The 23,891-nt window shown below is 38.7% G+C and overlaps 1 protein-coding gene across 1 annotated transcript in view; it reads left to right on the top strand.

The window, feature by feature from the left end:
• Positions 1–23,891, top strand: part of LOC104241003 (myosin-15) — a 52,911-nt gene that overhangs the window by 2,110 nt on the left and 26,910 nt on the right. The window contains exons 3-17 of the mRNA XM_009795903.2: positions 67–212; positions 301–457; positions 5,547–5,605; positions 5,903–6,059; positions 6,320–6,469; positions 6,573–6,709; positions 17,371–17,517; positions 17,610–17,711; positions 20,009–20,066; positions 20,212–20,313; positions 21,489–21,526; positions 21,619–21,745; positions 21,839–22,012; positions 22,842–22,973; positions 23,672–23,781. Coding sequence (XP_009794205.1) covers positions 67–212; positions 301–457; positions 5,547–5,605; positions 5,903–6,059; positions 6,320–6,469; positions 6,573–6,709; positions 17,371–17,517; positions 17,610–17,711; positions 20,009–20,066; positions 20,212–20,313; positions 21,489–21,526; positions 21,619–21,745; positions 21,839–22,012; positions 22,842–22,973; positions 23,672–23,781 — 1,796 coding nt within the window. The remainder of the gene's footprint in view (positions 1–66; positions 213–300; positions 458–5,546; positions 5,606–5,902; positions 6,060–6,319; positions 6,470–6,572; positions 6,710–17,370; positions 17,518–17,609; positions 17,712–20,008; positions 20,067–20,211; positions 20,314–21,488; positions 21,527–21,618; positions 21,746–21,838; positions 22,013–22,841; positions 22,974–23,671; positions 23,782–23,891) is intronic.

The following is a 23,891-nucleotide window of genomic DNA, read 5'->3' as shown; positions in this document are numbered from 1 at the left end:
TCTAACACCGTCATCCTACTTATGCATTGTGATATAATTGCTTTTCCCCCTTTTCCCCTTTAATAGACGTACACAGGAAGCATCTTAATTGCTGTCAATCCATTCACTAAACTTCCTCATCTGTACAACGTGCACATGATGGAGCAATATAAAGGAGCTCCATTCGGTGAGCTTAGCCCGCATGTGTTTGCTGTGGCTGATGCATCATACAGGTTTGGTGACTGGTCATTTGAGGATCTAGTTAGGTTTGCCAAAAGTGAACCAAATGGTGATCTATTTTTGCTCAAATTTCTTTGTTAGGGCTATGATGTCTGAGAACCAAAGCCAATCTATATTGGTTAGTGGCGAAAGTGGAGCAGGGAAAACAGAGACAACAAAATTGATAATGCAATACCTTACCTATGTTGGTGGTCGTGCTGCTGATGATGACAGAACAGTTGAACAACAGGTTCTCGAGGTAACTTGCTGGCTGTTGCTTAATGGTTTTAGAGGCAAAACATCTCATGGTGGTTCTCTCTGTAACTTTAATGAATTTCCATTATTGGGTCTAGATTGTTATATTCTCAGAAGGGTGTCATATTTTTCGGCATGTCGACATAGGAATAGCATCTCCCTGGATGGGACTGATTGCTTAGTGATCTATTAGCTTCATTAGAATGTATTTTTCAATTTCTTCAACTTTGTCTTTGTTGGTGAGAGCAACTTTCTTTTATAACTCGAAAGAAGTAGTCAGGTATGGTTATTATTTACTGCAAGCACCAAGAAAGTGCAGCTTTAGATAGGATTTGAAGTACAGATAACATGCTTCCTTATGAGCTATGATGGAAGCTAGCTACAGTTTCTTCTCCCACTTCACACATATGACATCTATTTTATAGTAAAATTCTCCTCTTCATTAGATTATCACGTGTGAGTAAATTCCATTGATTGCAATCCACCCAAAGCGTGCCACCTTAGGGGATGCCGTGGTTTCACAGATTGCATTCTAAAGTCACGCCTCCATTTTTGTTGAAAATAAAGTTTTATAGCTAGATTTGGCAGTAAAAGTACCTCTACTGTCAGTTATCCACTCTTAACATGTCTTTGCATTCACTATTCTGTCCCTTCTCCTCCAACCTGGCCAACAATTTTGGCTGTCCATTTCCAGTCTGACAAGTCTCTTCTTAGTATTATATATACCATACTTTCTCAGATCTGTATGCGCTACAGTTGCATCCAGTAGCACCGCCAAATTATTTATATTGCGGTATTTCTCTCACCTTGTATCACTCGGAAAACTTGATTTATGCCAGTTTCCAACTGTGACTGTTGTGAAAGGCTTGAATTCTGGCTAAAGGCTTATTATATAGTTACACAGAAACCATATTCATGGGGGGCTTGTGCCACTTTAGCACTTAAATTATTAAAAATCACATACTTTGCAAAGACCACTCCCCTCCAAAGAGCACCCATCTTCTCCATTACATCTCCAATGCCATTTATATAATAAGCTTCTACATCCCGAAAGCCACTTATATAATAAACTTCTACTGAAGGATCAGATTACTTAGCCCTAACCTCTAACTTACCATCTTTTTTAGTTCTAGACACTTCTCCCATTTCATAAGACGGAATATCTTTTCTTGACAGTTGCGTTCCCACAGGGAAAATTTTTCCTCAACTTATGCAGCTAATTTTCCATTTCTTTTAAAAATGTAATGAAAATTTTATTAAAGAAGAGCACTAGAGAGTGCAATGGATAAGTAGTACAAACCCAGTAGTATGCATATTACAACACTAGCTACGTGTGAAAAAAATCAAGGAAATTAACCATCCTGTCTACTTCTTACATTTGCATTTTTGCACCAAAAGGCTATGAGAGTTAAACATCTATGCTTTAAGATACACAGATTTTTCTTTTTTGCTTTATAGTATCTTTGATTTCTCTCTGTCCCCCCAAAAAAAAAAAAACTTATAGCCTCTAGTGTAGTGGTCCACAACCTTTTATCATCTTTTTGTAGTCTTCTTCTATTCCATCAAAGTTGTAGGTCTTTAGGGGATTTTCACCATTTAACTTAAGCAAATTCATAGACATGTGCCGGATCTGATTTGTGATTCTGCTGTGGATGAATAAGTGCTTTGCCTAACTTTTTCCTTCCAAAAAAAAAAGGGGTGCTTTGCGTCTTCATAATTTTCTTCAGGAAATTATTGACACATCTGTTGCAAATAGTCATACCTCTTGCACCAGACCCTCTTTAGCTACTAACCATGAAAAGCACTCTACTTTGTAGGCTGCTTTTCCACCTTCTTTGGAAGTGGAAACAGTGACATAGCATAAGCAGGTGAGATATCAATTACGCTATTTGTTAGAGTTACCTTACCTCCAAAAGATAAATAATGCTGTTTCCAAAAATCTTATTTTTTCCTCAAACTTCTCAATAACCCCTTGCAACAGTGATAAAGCTTTGCTTGTCCCTACGGGAAGAGTCAGATAGGTTGGCGGGCAGAAGGCTAATTTGTAGAAACCTCTGCTAGTTGCTGCACGCTTTCCACCTCATTCATGGGATATAATGTAATTTATTTCCAGGATGATGCGCAACTCTAAAACAACTTCAAAGGCTATTAGGATTATTTTCAGGAATTTTAACAATATCACATCAGCATCACAAGAACCATTGTGTCATCCTCATACAAAATGTAAGAGATACTGCCTGGATCTGAGCTATTTGCATCCTGAAACCTTTTAGCCGTCCTCTCCAGCTGTTGTATCTATCGTTCTGCTCAAGACTACCCTAACCAATTTGAACAAGAAGGGAGATAGAGTTTTACTCAATTGAGTACTCTTTATGCTTGGGAAAATTGAGTTGGCTCCTCATATATATTAGAAATGATAATAGTGGAGATGCAATATTTTATCCATCCTTTTAAATACGTTAAGAATATGAAAATGAAGCAAGATACTATGACTTGTAAATATGAAAAATCCCGAACCCGTATAACTGTGGAATTCAGAGATTTATGGGTTGCAATGACATGCTCTTCGTTTTCTTGGGATTACTTGTAAACTTGTAAACATTATCTTTCTTCATTGGCTTGAGGGAATAATAAGTTTCATTCTCAAATCTTTACATGTTATCAGAGTCAAGTGTGAGTCCATCCTCTGGTTTCTCATTAAAGAAAAAAAAACAAAGCAAAACACTGAAACAGAGCCAATATGACAGATCTTGGTTCTTCAATTTGCAACTTCCAGTAGAGGTCCACTATATCCTCTCAGTAATAGCGAAAGCATGTAGACATCTACCTCAAATTACAAGTGTTGACCTCAGAAGAGTCTCGTGTACCTCACATGCGGAACCAGAGCCCTTTCTTTATCAGTACATGCGCTGGCATGTGCAGCCATTTCAGTAGACCACTATCACTCCATCCAGTTTGCCCTTTCATGACGCTTATTCCTAGCCTATCAGCAGTGTCTGAATCTCGCTGTATTGGGTTCAACTAACACAACAGTTCTTAAGGATATGATATTCACTTAGAAAACCATTCAGATGTTCAAGCTTCAGATCGAGCTACGTGGACAAAATAGATGCACAAATTTTATAATCCATTTCTTTGTCAAGACTTCTATGCATCTTAACTGCACTGGAGGTGGCATCTCCATAAACTTATTGGATGGCTGTTCATTCCAACAGTTTGCTAAATGCGCCCAGGAAAGAAAAACTGATCAGATCAAAACATTTCACATTGTGATGAGGGATGTCATACGAGAGGAACCTGTAAATCTGCACGCAACAATGAATGTTCCTGTCATGAAGCTTGTGAGAATGCATGGGAGAAAAATCTATTTATTAACAATGATACAATAAGCTCTATATATAATACATATTCTACTCCGACTACATATATAACTAGGACATATTCTACTCCTACTACATACGGGACTAGGACATACTCTACTCATACTACATATGGGACTAGGACTATTTACACATAACTATCTAACACTCCCCCTCAAGCCGGTGCATACAAATCATATGTACTGAGCTTGTTACATATGTAACTAATACGAGGATCAGTGAGGGACTTGGTGAAAATATTTGCAAGCTGATCATTCGACATACAAGGCCACTAGACTCCCTTGAGCAACAAAACCAGGTGGTTGATGATGCCGAAAAGTCTCCAGAAAAATTTGAAAATAGTGAGACTATGCCAAATTCCACACTACAAAATAGATTCTCAAACACCAACAGAAAATAGAATTCTGGAAATCACTGTTTACGCCGGAAAAAGTGAACCGTTTACGTCGGAAAAAGTGAACCGTTTACGTCGGAAAAAGTGCAATGTTCACGCCGGAGAAAATAAAAATTGTCAGCATTTGATGTAATCTATATGGGTAGGTTCGGAATCACTGGACAAGTAAGTTGTCCTGAAGAAGTTTTGTCAAAAAGTGGCCGGAATGGCTCACACACGTTGGAAAAGTTAATGTAGCTCGCCGAAACCCTAATTTTGGCGGCGCGTGGAGGCACATGACTTTCTGCCGGAGCGATTGATTGGGGTTTTGTCGCCTGAATTTCCCGAACAAGATGATAGTGTTGGTTTTCGCACAACACTTACCGATGAGGAAATAACGCAATTCAATCTTGAGTCGTCAACCAGAAAGACGCACGGTGACTGACTTTTTTGTTCAGATGGGACTGGAATTTCTAGGGTTTGGTCACACAAGGGTTTCAGATCTGATGGTGGTATTGGTATATGCACAACACCATTGTATTAGTGATGAACCCTGGGAACAAAACGAAGTTGCCGGAAAATTGCACGGCGACGAGATCTTTCTTCCCGGATGCGCTGGAATGACGCTCAGCGATAATTTTCTCACTGAAGCTCTGATACCATGTGAGAATGCACGGGAGAAAAATCTATTTATTAACAATGATACAATAACCCCTATATATAATACATATTCTACTCCTACTACATATAGGACTAGGACATATTCTACTCCTACTACATACGAAACTAGGACATACTCTACTCTTACTACATATGGGATTAGGACTATTTACACATAACTATCTAACAAAGCTAATGTGGCTCAGACTGGGAGGGATAGCATCCTTCCTTTTCCAGATGTAAAGGACTAATCATCTTATCCCATTACCTTACGAAGCATCAACATTCTTCTTGCACGCGAATTGACAACATTCTTTCTCCATCAAATCAGCAAATGACAGACTAAAGCTCAATAAATAAACTGTAGTGTTCTTACTGTCATTCTCATGTCATTGGAACAGTTAGTTTCTAGCCTAGTGTTTTTTCATCATCAAAATCTAGATGTAGTGCCAGTTAGGTTAAGATTGCTAATGCAATTCTAATTGCTTGGAGATCATCCTCTATGATTCTTTATTGTTTCAGTGTTTTCTATTTACTGTAGTGAGATTCTTTTTCCCTTTTCTTTTTCTTTTTTGTTTTTTAGTGAAATTCTTTCATTGATGATTAAATTTGGTTGATTTTTTTTGCAGTTAAAAAGGTTCAGATTACTAACTCTTAATCCTTTTTCATTTTTGGTCTAGTCTAACCCGTTGCTGGAGGCCTTTGGCAATGCCCGTACTATTAGGAACGACAATTCAAGGTGTGTTTTTGACTACTAATGTTCGCATTGCTCACATGTATCATTTGATGCAATCGGTGATGTTCATTATTTCAGCGGTGAAGCTGGTTTCTTTGTTTTCTGTAAAAGCATAATTTTCTCCTTTATATGGAATCTCTCTGTCTTGTCTTTCACCATTTTATTATGAAACTTGTTATTTCAAATTAATTGTAATTGTTGAACTTGTACTTATTCAGTAAAGTGATAGCAGAACATGGGGCAGCCATTCTTGAGGTCAATTGAATTATGATTAATACCTCTAATCCTTGTGTCTTGCAGTCGTTTTGGCAAGTTTGTTGAGATCCAATTTGATGCAAGTGGTAGAATATCTGGTGCTGCAATTAGGACTTATCTTCTGGAGAGATCTCGCGTTGTTCAGATAACAAATCCTGAGAGGAATTATCACTGCTTTTATCAATTATGTGCATCCGGAATGGTATTTTCTTCCCTCCATGTGCTTGGTTATGATGTTTAATTCATGAAATTCTTCATGTTTTCATTTTCAAAAAAAATTCTTCATGCCAAGTGAAATGTGTGTTCTGATATTCTTTTCCTTGTGTGTATATTAACTTCTATGTGGTGACATCATTGATGTGTATGCTGTAGTTTAGGTTGTTCCAAGTGGCTAGTTGATGCGATTTGACTATCACAGTAAAAGTTTAAGGTTATTTCTCTTTTATGTTCTTACTTCTTCAGGATGCTGAGAGGTACAAGCTAGGTCATCCGAGTGATTTTCACTACTTGAACCAGAGCAAAACCTATGAGCTAGATGGAGTTAGCAATGCTGAGGAGTATATCAAGACAAGGAGAGCTATGGACATTGTTGGAATCACTCAGGAGGAACAGGTTTTGCAGCTGTAGTTTATTATCCTAATCAATATTTCTTTGTTTAGTAGCATAATTATTCTACTTCATTAATTATTGCATTGCATTGTCCTTTCAATAACAGGAAGCAATATTTCGTACCTTGGCAGCAATTCTACACCTAGGAAACATAGAATTCTCTCCGGGCAAAGAACATGACTCATCAGTTATAAAAGATGAAAAGTCCAGGTTTCATCTGCAGATGGCTGCTAAGCTTTTTACGTAAGTGGTTTTTTGAAGATGTTTTTCTTCTTCTTCTTTTGTTTTTCTGATTGATGGATGATTTTCATGTCCTTTTCTCTGCATAAATCAACAAGAAAATTGAACTTTTTATCATCTACTTGTATGGCTTCTTTGTCCCCCCCCCCCAAAAAAAAAAGTCACGCAATGGTCTGGGCGTAACTCGGTGCCTGACTGTATGTAACCGAGCGAACCAACTGTATGGCTGGATCAACATGTGGTATAACTGTAAGCTAGAGGTAAGTATATAGCATGATAATCTACTAAAGAGTCTTGACTGAAATATCATAGATGCACAAAATACTGAAGGGTCTGCAAGTATAAACAAATAGCCGACAAGGCTAACACATGAAAGCCTGCTAATATCTGACTGACTGGGTTATAGTCTACGAAGCCTCTAAAGAATACTGAAAATGCTAACTGTTTACCGGGACAAGGTCCCTGGAATACCTTATTAACTGAAATACTATAATGACTAAAACAAAAGAGAGAGAAGCCCCCGAAAGACTAGGGCTCACCAATAGCTGATACGAGATGTCCTAGCAAGCAGAATCGTCAACCAGAAAATCGTTACCTGCATCGCGAGATGCAGGCCCCGGGCAAAAGGGACGTCAGTACATTTGAATAGCACTGGTATGTAAAACAACTGAAGAAAAGTACTCTAAATACTGAAACTGAACTGCTAGCTGATAAATTGATAACTGAACAAGGAAGTAAGGATATGAATACTCCCTCTTCTGAATGATGAACAACCTGTTTCTCTGAATATGAAACTGCGGCCTCAGGCCCAATATATATATATATATATGTATGTGTGTGTGTGTGTGTGTGTGTGCGCGCGCGCGCGCATAACTGCGGCCTCGGGCCCAAGTATACATATACATAACTGCGGCCTCAGGCCCAAAGATGCATAAAGCATAATTGCAGCCTCAGGCCCAAATACAGGTGTTCAACATTCAAAAATATAAAATTAGGAACTGAGAATCATATTACAATACATGATACTGAAATGCTGAATCATACTGAGTTACATAATACTGGAATATTGAATAGACAAGATTGAGACATGTATTCTTGAACTGATTATGAACACTGAAACTTTAACTATTTATGACATACTCAGTAAGCTATACTGAGACTCAGGGACATCAAGCCCAAGTCTATATTGAATACGAACTGAGCTCCCAACGTTCAGAATGAAAGTCATGAACGAGTTATGAAGCTAGAGAATAAAAGTTTTATAACTATTCAAGGAACTAGGCTTAACTATATTTCTGAGGCAATTGGTTACGTCGTAAAACAAACGTAGTGTAGGGAGAATCATTAAAATTCCCAAACATAGAGAGTTAGCCTCACATACCTTAACTTCCTGCTCTTGTGCGTAATACAACATTTGTCAACCCTTTCAACTTTAATCTATAGCAATACAAGTCGAAGGGATTCCATATTAGCTATGATGCTCATGTTTTGGTCACTTAAGCATTTTATCAAACACTTGGTGAAAATAAAGCTTCATAGTCCTTATTAATGGTGTCTCTACACCCAACAACTCAATCTCATGTTCCTAGATAAATTCTAAAGTCTCAAATGATTATAATCAACATTATTCTTCATCACCCATAAGGTAAACAACACCCTTAACCAATAATCAACACTCAACACCCCAACCCCATAATCGTTCATGCTTTTCTATCAAACCCATCAACTCATATCTCATGAACTAGGGTTTATAATCATTAAACCAATGCTAGAATCAATTAGAGGGTGAAGACATTACCTTTTTGAAGTTCAAACCCTTTGAATTCGAGTTCTAGGCTTCCTTCTCTCAACAATGATGTCCCAATCGTATATCTAATGATATGGAGGGTTTACCCATGTTAATAAGATGTTGGAAAATTGAAATTAACTTAGAATCACCATTAAAACTTACCTTGGGTGGTGGAGGGACCCTTAAGGAGTTAGGTTTTTGAGAGCTTTCCTTTGCAGAGCAAATTTTTATGTTTTGGGGCTGTGGGGGACGAAATAAGGCTAAAAAAACGACTTCCCAAGTAGGCCACCTCGTCCCAGTAGGCGTGATCGCGGTAAATAGCTGGAGCACTGCCTCACGACCGCGGTCGCGATAAAACGCGGCCGCACGCGGTGGTTATGCACCATTCTGTAAAACGGGCATAACTTTTTGCACAAAGCTCCGTTTGGGCTCCACAATCTATCGTTGGAAAGCTATTTCAAAGGCCTACAACTTTCATGCTTTGAATTTTCCCAAATTCCTTACACATTTTCACTAAACCCTGTTGGAAGACAGACCTTCTGCAAACTTAGTCGATTTTATCAAATCTTATGCACCTCACTTTCCATCTTGATTTTGAAACAACTATTTTCACCCATAATCATCTCGATGGGACTTCACATGTTCAAAATATATCTTTACTACTCCTTTAACTCATTCATACCTAAGCCGAATTTTACGGGGTGTTACATTATTTCCCCCTTGGAATCATTCGTCCTCGAATGATGGTCCTGGCTGCAACTACGACTATCTATCTATGGACATTAAACGGGTGTGATGGAGGTATGAGATTACTGGAATATCATGAATACATGTATATCAAACTGAACGAGCACGTGATCACTAAATACTAAGCTGAGTAAATACTGAAAGACATGGAGATTATAATATAAGACCTGAATGGAAAGGTTAATTACCTTCCACATTTTCCTTTTGCTCTTCAAAGAGATGAGGATATCTGGACTTCATGTCTTCCTCGGCTTCCCATGTATCCTCTTCAACCTTTTGATTCCTCCAAAGCATTTTTACTGAAGCAATTTGCTTAGTTATGAGCTAGCGGATTTGACGATTAAGAATAACCATTGGAATTTCTTCGTAAGACAGGCTATCTTTAACCCCTATAATCTCTGTAGGAACCACAAAAGACGGGTCTCCCATGAATTTTTTCAACATGGACACATGAAACACCGGGTGTACAGCAGCTAGTTCTTGAGGCAGTTCTAACTCACAAGCCACCTGTCCGATCCTTCGCAGGATTCTATATGGACCAATATAGCGGGGATTAAGCTTCCCCTTCTTCCCAAATCTCATAACGCCTTTCATGGGCGATACTTTCAGAAACACCCAATCATCAACTTGGAACTCTAAGTCTCTACGTCGCACGTTCGAATAGGACTTTTGGCGACTTTGAGCCGTCTTCAAATGCCTTTGTATCAAGTTGACTTTCTCTATAGCCTGATAGACCAAATCGGGTCCTAACAACTCCGCTTCTCCGACTTCGAACCAACCAATTAGTGATCTACACCTTCGCCCATACAGAGCTTCGTACAGTGCCATCTTGATACTAGAGTGATAGCTGTTATTGTAAGCAAACTCAATGAGAGGTAGATGATCGTCCCAATTACCTTTAAAATCAATAACACACGCCCTCAACATATCCTCAAGAGTCTGAATGGTGTGTTCCGCCTGGCCATCTGTCTGAGGATGAAAAACGGTGCTGAGGTTCACCTTTGTGCCCAATCCCTTCTGAAAGGATTTCCAAAAGTTTGTTGTGAACTGAGCACCACGATCTGAGATAATGGACAAAGGAGTCCCATGCAATCGGACAATTTCTTTGATATACAACTTGGCATAATCCCCGGCCGAATCTGTAGTCTTCAGTCTTCACTGGCAAGAAGTGAGTTGACTTGGTAAGTCGGTCTATAATCACCCAAATCGAATCATGCTTCCTGAACGAGCGAGGTAGATCTGTTATGAAGTCCATGTTTATCATCTCCCATTTCCAAATGGGAATTTCTATATTCTGAGTTACCGGGTCTCTAGTGTTCGACTTTCACCTACTGACAATTTGGACACTCAGCCACGAAATCTGCTATATTCTTTTTCATATCGTTCCACCAATAAACCTCCCTAAGATCATGATACATCTTTGTGGAACCTGGGTGAATAAAATACCTGGAATTGTGGGCTTCTGACATAATCCGCTCTCTGAGCTCATCTACGTCTGGAACGCATAGTCTGCCTCTGTATCTCAAAGTACCATCATCCCCCCTTGTTCAAAAGCCATAGTCTTGTGTTTGTGAATTCCTTCCTTCAGCTACAATAAGTAGGGATCACTGAACTGTTTTTCTTTTACTTCGGCTACTAAGGAGGATTCAGCCCTGTTCTGGAGAACAACGCCACCATTTTCGGAGTCCAAAAGTCGGACTCCTAGATTTTCTAAGCGGTGGACTTCCTTCATCATAGTTCGCTTGTCTGCCTCAACATGAGCTAAGCTTCCCATAAAACGCCGACTGAGAGCATCAGCTACAACATTTGCTTTCGCCGGATGATGGAGGATATCAACATCATAATCTTTAAGTAATTCGAGCCACCTTCTCTGACGTAGATTTAATTCTCTTTGCTTGAAGATGTACTAGAGGCTCTTGTGATCTGTAAAAATGTCAACATGTACCCCATACAAATAATGGCGCTAGATCTTAAGCGCAAACACCACAACTGCTAATTCAAGATCATGAGTCGGATAATTCTTCTCGTGAGCCTTGAGTTGTCTCGACGCGTAGGCTATGACTTTACCGTGCTGCATTAATACACACCCAAGACCAATCCCTGAAGCATCACAATAAACAACGAACCCTTCGGTTCCTTCCAGTAGTGTCAGGATTGGAGCTGAAGTCAATCTCTTCTTTAACTCCTCAAAACTTTTCTCGCACGCGTCCGACCATTGAAACTTGACTTTCTTCTGAGTTAATCTAGTCAAAGGGGACGAGATAGAAGAAAATCCCTCTACAAAACGCCTATAATAGCCTGCTAGACCCAAAAAACTTCTTATATCGGATACTGAGGTGGGTCTAGGCCAATTCTTCACTGCCTCTATTTTCTGAAAGTCCACCTTCACGCCTTCCCCTGAGATGACATAGCCCAAAAACGCTACTGATTTCAACCAGAATTCACACTTAGAAAATTTTGCATATAACTTGTGATCCTGTAGTGCCTGCAACACAGTTCTGAGATGTTCTGCATGGTCAGTCTCACTACGGGAATAAACCAAGATGTCATCTATAAACACGATAACAAACAAATCAAGACCCTATTCATAAGGTCTATGAAAGCTGCTGGTGCATTCGTTAAACCGAATGACATTACCAAAAATTCGAAATGCCCATATCAAGTCCTAAAAGCTGTTTTTGGAATATCAACTTCCTTAACCTTCAACTGATGGTATCCCGATCTGAGGTCAATCTTGGAATAACACTGGGCACCCTGAAGTTGATCAAATAAATCATCTATTCTGGGAAGAGGGTACTTGTTCTTGATGGTGACTTTATTCAACTGACGATAGTCAATGCACATACGCAAAGACCCATCCTTCTTTCGGACAAACAAGACCGGTGCGCCCCAAGGTGAGACACTTGGCCTTATAAATCCCTTATCTAGAAGATCTTTCAACTGGACTTTTAACTCTTTCAACTTTGCTGGAGCCATTCTATAAGGCGGAATAGATATCGTCTTAGTGCCTGGAAGTAGATCAATTCCAAAGTCAATCTCTCTATCGGGGGGATTCCAGGGAGATCTTCGGGAAACACTTTTGGAAACTCATTTACAATTGGTACCGACTGGAGAGTGGGGATCTGAGCATCTGCATCCTTAACTCGAACTAGGTGATAGATATATCCCTTGGAGATCATCTTTCTGGCTTTAAGATAGGAAATAAACCTACCCCTAGGTGTTACTGCATCACCCTTCCATTCTAAGACTGGTTCACCGGGAAATTCAAAACTTACTATTTTGGTTCTACAACCCACTGTGGCATAACGGGACTCTAACCAATCCATGCCCATGATCACATTGAAGTCTACCATCTCCAATTCTACTAAGTCTGCTGCAATAAGACGATGATGCACTTTGACTGGACATCCCCTATAGATACACCTTGCTATAACTGATTCTCCAACTGGAGTGGACACTTCAAAGGGTTCACACAACTTTTCTGGTTCTTTCCCAAATTTCTTAGCAATACATGGGGTTACATAAGATAGGGTGGACCCCGGATCTATAAGAGCAGAGACATCAAAAGTGAATATTGTTAGCATATCTGTGACAACATCTCCACGAGCCTCAGTATCCTGACGGTCTGCCAGTGCATACAAGCGGTTTCGACCACCGCCTGCATTATTAGACTTTGCTGCACCGCGCCTTTGTTGGGCCTGAGAGTTATGATGGGCTGCTGAATTAGTGGACTGAGCTACATTGCCTCCATTGTTCTGCTTTGCCGATGGGTAATCCCTTAAGAAGTGGCTCTGCTGACCGCACCAAAAGCAACCATTTGTGCTCAAACGACACAACCCTGGGTGCCTCTTACCACACGTGTTGCAAATAGGGTAACCGGGGACTCTGTAGCCCACACTAGCCTGGGACTGTGAGTCTACTGTTCTGAAATTCTGGTGTTTCTTGTTAAACTTTGACCTCTGAACCGGTGAACTAGCTGAAGATGGAGCAGGTCCTGATTTTGATTTCTTGAAAAACTGGCGATTGCCTCCTGCTTGAGATCCCCCATGGTTGAAATTTCCTGCAATCTTAGCTCTCTTGCTGAATACTGTCTCCTTCTCTCTCCGTAGCCGCTCTTCTTCCTTCAACCTGTCTTCGTTCCTTTGAACAAAGGCAACCATCTTAATGATGGTCATGTCATTATTTTGAGCAGCTATATTAGCATTAGCAAACAAATCATCTGAAAGCCCCAACACAAACCGCCTAACTCTGGCCCTCATATCACATACCATTTTCGGAGCATACTTGGCTAGAGAGAGTAACTTGAGGTAGTACTCATTCACACTCATATCATTCTGTCTGAGTCTCTCAAACTCCAAAGCATTAGCTTCCAAAACCTCAATGGGTAGAAAATGCTCAAGGACGCATCTGCAAACTCATTCCAAGTCGCAGGATCCGCATCCTCCCCTCGGGACTCTTCCCATGCTTCATACCAAATGTTGGCAACATCCTTCAGCTGGTACGCAGCAAGCTTTGCTGCCTCAGTGTCTGTAGCATGCATCACTCGAAATATCTTTTGAACCTATCAATGAAGTTTTGCGGATCCTCATCCTTTTTGGACCTTGTGAAGACGGGAGATTTCATGTTGAGGAATTCCCTAGACCTGGGACTACCCGTCTCATGAACATCACTTATTCCCTACATTTGAGCCTGAGTAGCAACAATCTGGGTGAGAAGCTGGATAGCTCCCCTGACATCCATGTCTGACGCACTGGGCACTGAGCCCGGTGCAACCCCCTGGGCCGGAGTGTCCTCCTCCTGAGCATCATTAGTTGTGGCCCCATGGCTAGTAGCTGAGGCCCTCCTGGTGTACTTTCTTTTTGCAGGCATTTTTCTGAAATATGCAATTCGCATGGGTTAGAAAGATTCCTGAAAGCATAACTCTAACTGCACGATCTAGAGTATGAAAGAAATGGAACAATCCTAGATGTCTTGGTGGTCAACTGTTTACATGTGTGGCGTGCACACACACATAAAAGAGACCCCACTGGACACGGCTTCATAGACTCCCTAGGACTCTTGAACCTAGGGCTCTGATACCAAGTTTTGTCACGCCCCGAACCATGGTCTCAGCGTAACACGACACTCGTTGCCTGACTGCATGTGACCGAGCGAACCAACTGTATGGCTGGATCAACATGTGGTATAACTATAAGCTAGAGGTAAGTATATAGCATGATAATCTACTAAAGAGTCTGACTGAAATATCATAGATGCGGAAAATACGGAAGGATCTGCAAGTATAAACAAGTAGCCGACAAGGCTAACACATGAAAGCCTGCTAATATTTGACTGATTGGGTTATAGTCTACGAAGCCTCTAAAGAATACTGAAAATGCTAACTGTTTACCGGGACAAGGTCCCCGAAATACCTTATTAACTGAAATACTATAATGACTAAAATAAAAGAGAGATAAGGCCCCGAAAGACTGGGGCTCACCAATAGCTGATACGAGATGTCCTAGCAAGTAAAATCGTTAACCTGAAAATCGTTACCTGCATCGCGAGATGCAGGCCCTGGGCAAAAGGGACGTCAGTACATTTGAATTGCATTGGTATGTAAAACAACTGAAGAAAAGAACTGTAAATACTGAAACTGAACTGCTAGCTGATAAACTGATAACTGAACAAGGAAGTAAGGATATGAATACTCCCTCTTCTGAATGATGAACAACCTGTTTCTCTGAATATGAAACTGCGGCCTCAGGCCCAATATATATATGTGTGTGTGTGTGTGTGCGCGCACACACAACTGCGGCCTCGGGCCCAAGTATACGTATACATAACTGCGGCCTCAGGCCCAAAGATGCATAAAACATAATCTGCGGCCTCAGGCCCAAATACAGGTGTTCAACATTCAAGAATATAAAATCAGGAACTGAGAATCATATTACAATACATGATACTGAAATGCTGAATCACACTGAGTTACATAATACTGGAATACTGAATAGGACTAGATTGAGACATGTATTCTTGAACTGATTATGAACACTGAAACTTTAACTATTTATGACATACTGAGTAAGCTATACTGAGACTCAGGGACATCAAGCCCAAGTCTATATTGAATACGAACTGAGCTCACAACGTTCAGAATGAAAGTCATGAACGAGTTATGAAGCTAGAGAATAGAAGTTTTATAACTATTCAAGGAACTAGGCTTAACTATATTTCTGAGGCAATTGGTTACGTCGTAAAACAAACGTAGTGTAGGGAGAATCATTAAAATTCCCAAACATAGAGAGTTAGCCTCACATACCTTAACTTCCTGCTCTTGTGCGTAATACAACATTTATCAACCCTTTCAACTTTAATCTATAGCAATACAAGTCGAAGGGATTCCATATTAGCTATGATGCTCATGTTTTGGTCACTTAAGCATTTTATCAAACACTTGGTGAAAATAAAGCTTCATAGTCCTTATTAATGGTGTCTCTACACCCAACAACTCAATCTCATGTTCCTAGATAAATTCTAAAGTCTCAAATGATTATAATCAACATTATTCTTCATCACCCATAAGGTAAACAACACCCTTAACCAATAATCAACACTCAACACCCCAACCCCATAATCGTTCATGCTTTTCTATCAAACCCATCAACTCATATCTCATGAACTAGGGTTTATAATCATTAAACCAATGCTAGAATCAATTAGAGGGTGAAGACATTACCTTTTTGAAGTTCAAACCCTTTGAATTCGAGTTCTAGGCTTCCTTCTCTCAGCAATGATGTCCCAATCGAATATCTAATGATATGGAGGGTTTACCCATGTTAATAAGATGTTGGGAAATTGAAATTAACTTAGAATCACCATTAAAACTTACCTTGGGTGGTGGAGGGACCCTTAAGGAGTTAGGTTTTTGAGAGCTTTCCTTTGTAGAGCAAGTTTTTATGTTTTGGGGCTGTGGGGATGAAATAAGGCTAAAAAAACGACTTCCCAAGTCGGCCACCACGTCCCAGTAGGCGTGACCGCGGTCCTGACCGCGGTAAATAGCTGGAGCACTGCCTCACGACCGCGGTCGTGGTAAAACGTGGCCGAACGCGGTGGTTACGCACCATTCTGTAAAACGGGCATAACTTTTTGCACAGAGAGCTCCGTTTGGGCTCCACAATATATTGTTGGAAAGCTATTTCAAAGGCCTACAACTTTCATGCTTTGAATTTTCCCAAATTCCTTACACATTTTCACTAAACCCTGTTGGAAGACAGACCTTCTGCAAACTTAGTCGATTTTGTCAAATCTTATGCACCTCACTTTCCATCTTGATTTTGAAACAACTATTTTCACCCATAATCATCCCGATAGGACTTCACATGTTCAAAATATATCCTTACTACTCCTTTAACTCATTCATACCTAAGCCGAATTTTACAGGGTGTTACAAAAAAAAAGTAGAAAATACTGGTCTGTCGGCTCTCTTAAGTTTTCGGGCTCTCAATCTCTTAGAATATGTTTATTACCTATTTTGGTTCGTACAATTTCAATTTGTATTGGGGACTTCGTAGTTGTTGCTGTACACTCTATATGTCTTGCTGTAATATGTAGATCACAATTCTTTATAATGAATATCTCATCTTCAAAAGTTATTGCAATAGTTCTTCATTTGTTTCTTGCTTTTCATGTTCTGTCTTGGCATTTTCCTGATTTTGGCATGAAGAAAAAAATTATTCAGGAAAGGATAGCAGTTTTCATGTCGTCATATAGGGTAAGACTAATTCACGGTTGTTATTATAACTTTTGCTTGACATAAAATTTTTAGTCAATTCTGGTAAAAAAATGTAGCGTAAGGTTTACGTGTAAAATAAAACTCAAAACTCTCAAAAGAAGCAAAGGTAACCAGTGTTTTGGGTTTAATCTTTAATGGTATTTGTATTGCCTTGAAGTATTGCTGACTTCTGTTTATCGTTTGCCTTCTTTATATTTCTTGTCTTGGGAGACTTCCCAGTATCCTTATTATTTGAAACAAAATAAAAAATTCAAGATCTGTCATATTTGCTTTATAAGGATTTAGGGTGGTAATTTACCTGTTTTACTTAGCGTCTTCACAGTCCAACTGATCCCCAATTACTCCCTTTTAAAGGTGTGATGACCAGCTGTTAGTGACCACACTTTGTACAAGATCAATTCAAACTCACGAAGGCATCATCATTAAGGCTCTTGATTGTAGTGCTGCTGTTGCAGGACGTGATACGTTAGCGAAGACTGTTTATGCCCAATTATTTGATTGGTTGGTAATCTAGAATTCGTTTACAGTATCCAATAGTCAATATTCTGTTAACATTAGTTGTTTCTGTAAGAGTATTGTACCATCGCTTTCAGGTTAGTTGAAAAGATTAATAGATCTGTTGGGCAAGATCCTGATTCCCAGATACAAATTGGTGTTTTGGATATATATGGATTTGAATGCTTTAAGCAGAACAGGTTAGTTACATGTTATCTTTTTTGCCTTTTATTTTCTTTCAAAAATCATGTAATATAAGGAAGATAATAGGTTGCTATATTTACTTAAATGTGGAAAATAAAGGTTATTGGAAGTCCTTCTAGAATCAGATTTGTAAATAATAGACACCCCGAAGCAGTTGATCAATTATTTTTGGCTCAAGTCTGAATTTTTGACATTGCATCCTCTTTACTGCAGTTGTAATGGAATTTCCAGTTGAGCCTTCTTTAATTGTGCAACTTCAACTTAAAATTACTCATTTGGGTGAAAAAAAAGGAATTTAAAAACTCCAGATTGTAGGCATATGCTCCTACTGGTTTTGCCAGCCGGTAAAAGGTCATGCCTTAATTTTGGGAAAAAACATGTAATGAAATATGAAAGGCAGTCTTATGTTGAGCTTGGGTGATGTTTAGCACCTAAAAGCAATGGTCTATATTTTAGATGTGAGCTCACAAGCCTTTTATTTTAATGTTATTCATGCTTTACTGAAAGCTTGATTGAAACTTAAGAAGTATATGGTTGCTGGCAATTATTGAAATTTCACTAATAATGTTTTAGAGTGGTATGACAGTTGGCTATGAAAAATTTGTTTAATTAATCTAGTTTTATATAAGGAGTTTTAGCCTAAACTGGAAACAAAAGGTTGAGAAATTATTGGATGTTCATAAACGGGAAAGTCTTGGAGTTATTGTGGAAATAGCTTATTGCTTTAGCCCTTGGTTATTGTCTTCCCGTTTTGGTCCACAATATAGTGGGCTGTATGTTAAGTTGGTTCTTGTCACGAGCTAGGAGTTTGAAACAAATATTAGCCTATCATGTGCAGGCAGTATGTGCTTAAAGTAGGAACATTTTTTGTATTTTGCCTTAAAACCCAGATGGGTAAGTCCTGCCCCTTCATCTTAGACTCTATGGACTAAATGTTTGATTGACCCAAAAAAAGAGGAAAAAATGGTTTTCTGGTGTCCTTACTAACTTGAAAAATTGTTGGTGAAAAATCAATGCTTTTGATTTTTTATCAGTATTTTTAGAATCCACAAAATCATGGTCCTACTTGAAGAATCAAGGAACCAAAGGAGAATTTTGGCTAAATGGTGTTATGAATTTTTGAAGCTGAGCGGGGGGAAGCCTGGGAATAAGGAACTCAGAAATTCGAGCCATGGAGGTTGAAGCTTTGACTTACTATTTGTCCTCTCTTTCACTAAGGATGAGCTTTATCCTTGCTGAGGAGTGATGAACAAGACGAGTGGTTATGGTGGGCTTGAGTATCCCTGTCGAGCATCTTTACATACTTTATGTCATTGCTTCATGCACTGGCCAGTGTCAGGTAAATTTGAGAGGTATCACAGGAACTTTCTATTGGATTCAACAAACGAGGATAGGAAGTTTCACTTAGCTATGAGTTTGTTACATCTCCAAAGAAGTCAGGGGGTGAAATATCTCCAAGTTTTCGACAAGGCCTTATTAGGGAAATAGTTATGGAGATTCAGGATTGAGTAGCATGCTCTATGGAGGGAGGTGGTAGTGGAAAAGTATGGAATTGTTGAAGGGAGACCGAGGACTGAATCACTGAAATAGAATTGTTTTCTACCTTCTCATTAATAGAGCCTTCTTTATCACAGAAGAAGATATGTTTGGGCAATGCTCTATGACAGTTGTTCCAACTCCAGACACTGTTCTTACTGTTGTAAGATTTTTTCTTTTGATAAAGTAATTTTGTTAAGAATGGGATAATCCCCCGTATACAAACAGTATACGAAGAAGTAGAGCATCTACAACATAATATGATCCTCTACAAACGACACTCATCACCCAATCTTCTCTGCTGTAAGATATCAAACAGCAACACCAATTCTATTTTTGACACCCGTATCAAATATCATATGAACACTGTATGCACTTCCTGACCCTGGTTTGCTATATGAACTTTGAAACACATTGTATCCAGCTGACTTCATAAACTTGGACTTGGTGAAGATATTCAGTTACCCTATGGCTACGCTGACGCAAGTTTCTGCTCTGCCATCTTGCCAACTCAGTTAGCAATAATATTCTGATTTTCTTGCTGTTATCAACTGCATCTCATAGGCAATTCATGTTAATGTTTGAAACTCAATTTTTTATATTCCTATGGTTTGTTAATATCTTTTGCTTGGAATTTCTGGGATGCTTCTCTTAGCTTCATTTTCGAGAAGGATCTTGGTTTCCAAACATTGCAATAACTCGAAATTGGTACCTGAACAATCCAATAATTGATTTCTCGGTACTACCCCTTGTACAGCTTTGAGCAATTCTGCATCAATTTTGCAAATGAAAAGCTTCAGCAACATTTTAATGAGGTAAGTTGTACTGCTCTAGGATAAATTACCCTTCTAATAAAAGAACTAAAGATTTTATGAATCTTAATTGCTATTATGGCCTTTTGATTTCACCTTTTCTTCTTTCACCTTTTACTTATTTATTTCGGTCCTGTTAAATCTCTAGCATGTATTCAAGATGGAGCAAGAAGAATATCAGAAAGAGGAAATCAATTGGAGTTACATTGAATTTATAGACAACCAAGATGTTTTGGATCTGATAGAGAAGGTTCCACGCTATTCTCCTCATAATCTATTTTACATCGTACCTATACAGTTGACTTGACTGTTAATTAGGTGATGCAATGAATGAAACAAAGTTTGCAATGTGGTTGGGATCTTCAAATTGATTTGCGTAAGCTTAAGGAGCAACCTTACTGCAAGGACAAAAGAATATCTGTATGAAGTTGTCAGCTGATATTACACATTAAATGTTCTATAGCACATATTTCATGTAGGAAAAGATTGCAAACTTGGATATGCTAAATTTCTTGGTTTTGTGATGAATTTGTGCTTACTTGAATATCATGGTGTATATTTGTTTTATCATTCACTGAAAATTGTAAGCTAAATAAGATTTCTGAAGAGGATACAATCATGATACTTTGTGTTCGGATCTCTCATAATATTTCATTGGGCATTTGGCATGCTGTGCACTTTAGACATTGTAGCTTGCCAGAACCACAGGTATTTATTAACCTGAAGGTTCACTACGATCAATTTCTAACTGATGTATGGGTATAATTTACTTGCAAAAGGGCATAATTTACTTCTGAAAGCGTGTCTTCTCCACTAGTGCAACTTTCTTAGTTTATGCTTGATTCCGGAGACCTTATATATAGCTACCACCATGCTTTTGTTGTTGGCCAGAGCTGTCAGTTCTTAACTATTAGTTAATCCAGATGCATCAAGGTTGTTATTGGAGATGTAAATTGATTCACCGTTGGAAGCTTTTGTGGTTTATTTCATTTTGATTTTTCTTCTATCCAGTGTTATTAAGAGCCATCACTTCGTCACTTCCAGTGATGGCGCAAAAAGCAAGGGGTTAACGCTCCATGGGAAAAGCCATGTTCTTTAGCGAAGTGTAGGCAAGTTCAAATAATGATGTTCTAAATGATCTCAGTGAGAACTAGTCTGTACATTGAATCTCAACTTTGAGAAGTTGGATTAATGACGGCATTATTATATTTTTATAATTGCAATTTGATTATTATAGTACTAAACTCACGTGTTCCGTAGTTTCTAATTTTTCATAAATTGTATGTTGCACTTCAAGCTTTGAACTTCAAGTCCCCTGGACCTAGTCGCATTTTTGCACTTCTCATATTTTGGGTTTTTGCACTTTTCGCTTTCTACTTTGAAACTGGAGTTTTGTTTTGACTTAATGTCAAATGTGTTTTGCAGAAGCCTATTGGGGTAATTGCTCTTCTGGATGAAGCTTGGTATAAAATATGTGATGTGATTTGTTCAATTTATTCTCTTTTAGGAATTTTGGGTGTAACATCTCCTTATCTTTATGTATTCACCATTGCAGCATGTTCCCAAAGTCAACGCATCAAACTTTCTCAAATAAGTTGTTCCAGAATTTTCGGGGGCATCCACGATTAGAGAAGGAGAAATTTTATGAAACAGATTTTACCATCTCCCATTATGCTGGCAAGGCATGTCAGACTAATAGGAATTTGAAAGCTCAGTTTATGTTCATGAAGAGAATGATTGCTATTTTTACTCATGTTTTTGTTCTTATTTTGTAGGTCACATATAAGACAGAAACGTTCTTAGATAAAAATCGTGATTATGTCGTGGTAGAACACCGTAATCTGTTATCTTCTTCGAAGTGTCCTTTTATTGCTGGTCTCTTTCCATTCCTTGGAGAAGAATCGTCTAGGTCATCATACAAGTTCTCTTCAGTAGCTTCTCGGTTTAAGGTATGAAGCTTACTCTAATGCGGCACTGTTTACTGCCACAGCATTTAACATCACAAGCTAAGTTTACAAATTTTCTTGTCATCATTTGGTGGAACTAACACGAATCAATTTCTTGCATAGATGCATGCGTTGGACATGTTATTAGCCTAAATATGTCACAATTTCTACCCCAACATGGTTGATACACTCTGGTGTCAAGTATCTCTGTTTATTTAAAACTGAGAGTAAAATTATAGTGATAGGTCGGATGGTCGATGGTGTTTCTGTAAATTTCTGGTCAGTCAAATGTTTCAGGGAAGTCGTATTTAAACCTTTTAGGATTAAGGAGAGCTGAAACAAATTGAGCATGTGTTGCTAAAGCAGAGTAATATGAACATTGTGTTGACTCCTTGTAATGTTTGATAAGAATGCTATGTTAGTGTACGTGTCTGGGGGTATACATCTTGTAAATGCTTGTATTGTTGTAAACATCTGCAGAAAGTGGTATTTATTTCAGTTTTGTATTATATATGAGAAGTTGAGAACACATGCATTTAGTTGTAATGTTCAGTGCATACTCTGCTTAATTTAAAAAAATCTAGGGTTTGAACTTTGTTTTCCACAATTCTTTTGGTTTTGGCCTTGCGATGTGCATTACTTTCTGGTGCATTGATATGTATTCATCTCTTGCTTAAAGTCAAAGACTAAATGATTATGTGTCAAGGTTTCTCCTAAGTTGTGCGTGAGAACCACCTTAAAGAGCAGTTGCTGCAAAAGTTTGATTAGATATATATTATATATTTATTAGATAATGTTGTTTTATGTTGTCCTTCACATCTTCTTTCTGTAGCAACAACTTCAAGCTCTCATGGAGACACTCAGCTCAACTGAACCGCACTATGTTCGTTGTGTGAAGCCAAATTCTCTGAATCGGCCTCAAAAATTTGAAAATCTCAGCATCCTGCACCAACTGCGTTGTGGGGTCAGTTGATATAATTTATTTATTGCCATATGTCAGTGTTTTGGCTCTTCAGTCATATTACTGATAAGATGTGACTTTTTGATTTTTCAATGTAGTTGCTTCATGCTTGTTAACCTTGGTTTCTTGCATATGGTATATAGTGGAATGTATGGCATCCAGGGCTAGTCTTGTTTCATGCCTGCTATATTTACTTCACATGCATAATTTTCTTTCATTGTTCTTCAAGATTCGCCTATTATTCTCTTATCCTATTTTGGAATGATATCTCTCAGGTGGGTTGTTTTTTGTCACTTCGCTGCTTGTTTTCTTTTTACAAGGGTTCTTCTTTTAGTATTTTCTTGATCTTTTTCCGGTTTGGTTATCTTCTATCATTTGACTCATTTCAATTCTTAAACTGTTGATTATAAGTGCAATTTGCTTTTGTTTTCTCTTCTTTCTAATTACACCTTCATTTGCTTTGCTCTAGAGTGCGATAGAGTGAATCAGGGATCTCTTTGTGTTATTGAATTCTCAAATCGGTTTTGCTTCTTCCATTGGGTTGCACAGTGATGTGTTGAACTTTGTGATACTGATGCTTTTTCCTGCATCCTTTTGGCTCCAAATTCCTTTTTTCCTTTACCATTTGATAATAAAAAGGATATTCATGTGCATTCTCTTGGTGCTGTGTTCTCATTTAGCAATAATTTGATACAATGCAGGGTGTTCTGGAGGCTGTGCGCATAAGTTTGGCAGGTTATCCCACACGCAGAACTTACCATGAATTTATAGATCGATTTGGACTGATTGTTTTAGACATGTTGGATGGAAGGTGGGTTTGCATCTTGTCCTGACTATTATAACTCTTTTTGGTGAAATTATTTGACCCTTTTGTTTTTTGATTTTCTGTTCTCTTGCATTGGATTTGTAATGGGATGCTTG

The sequence above is a fragment of the Nicotiana sylvestris genome, chromosome 8 (assembly GCF_000393655.2).
Source record: "Nicotiana sylvestris chromosome 8, ASM39365v2, whole genome shotgun sequence".
Classification (NCBI taxonomy): Eukaryota; Viridiplantae; Streptophyta; class Magnoliopsida; order Solanales; family Solanaceae; genus Nicotiana; species Nicotiana sylvestris.
The sequence above is the reverse complement of the archived record's forward strand: the minus strand, read 5'-3'. Positions and strand labels throughout refer to the sequence as shown.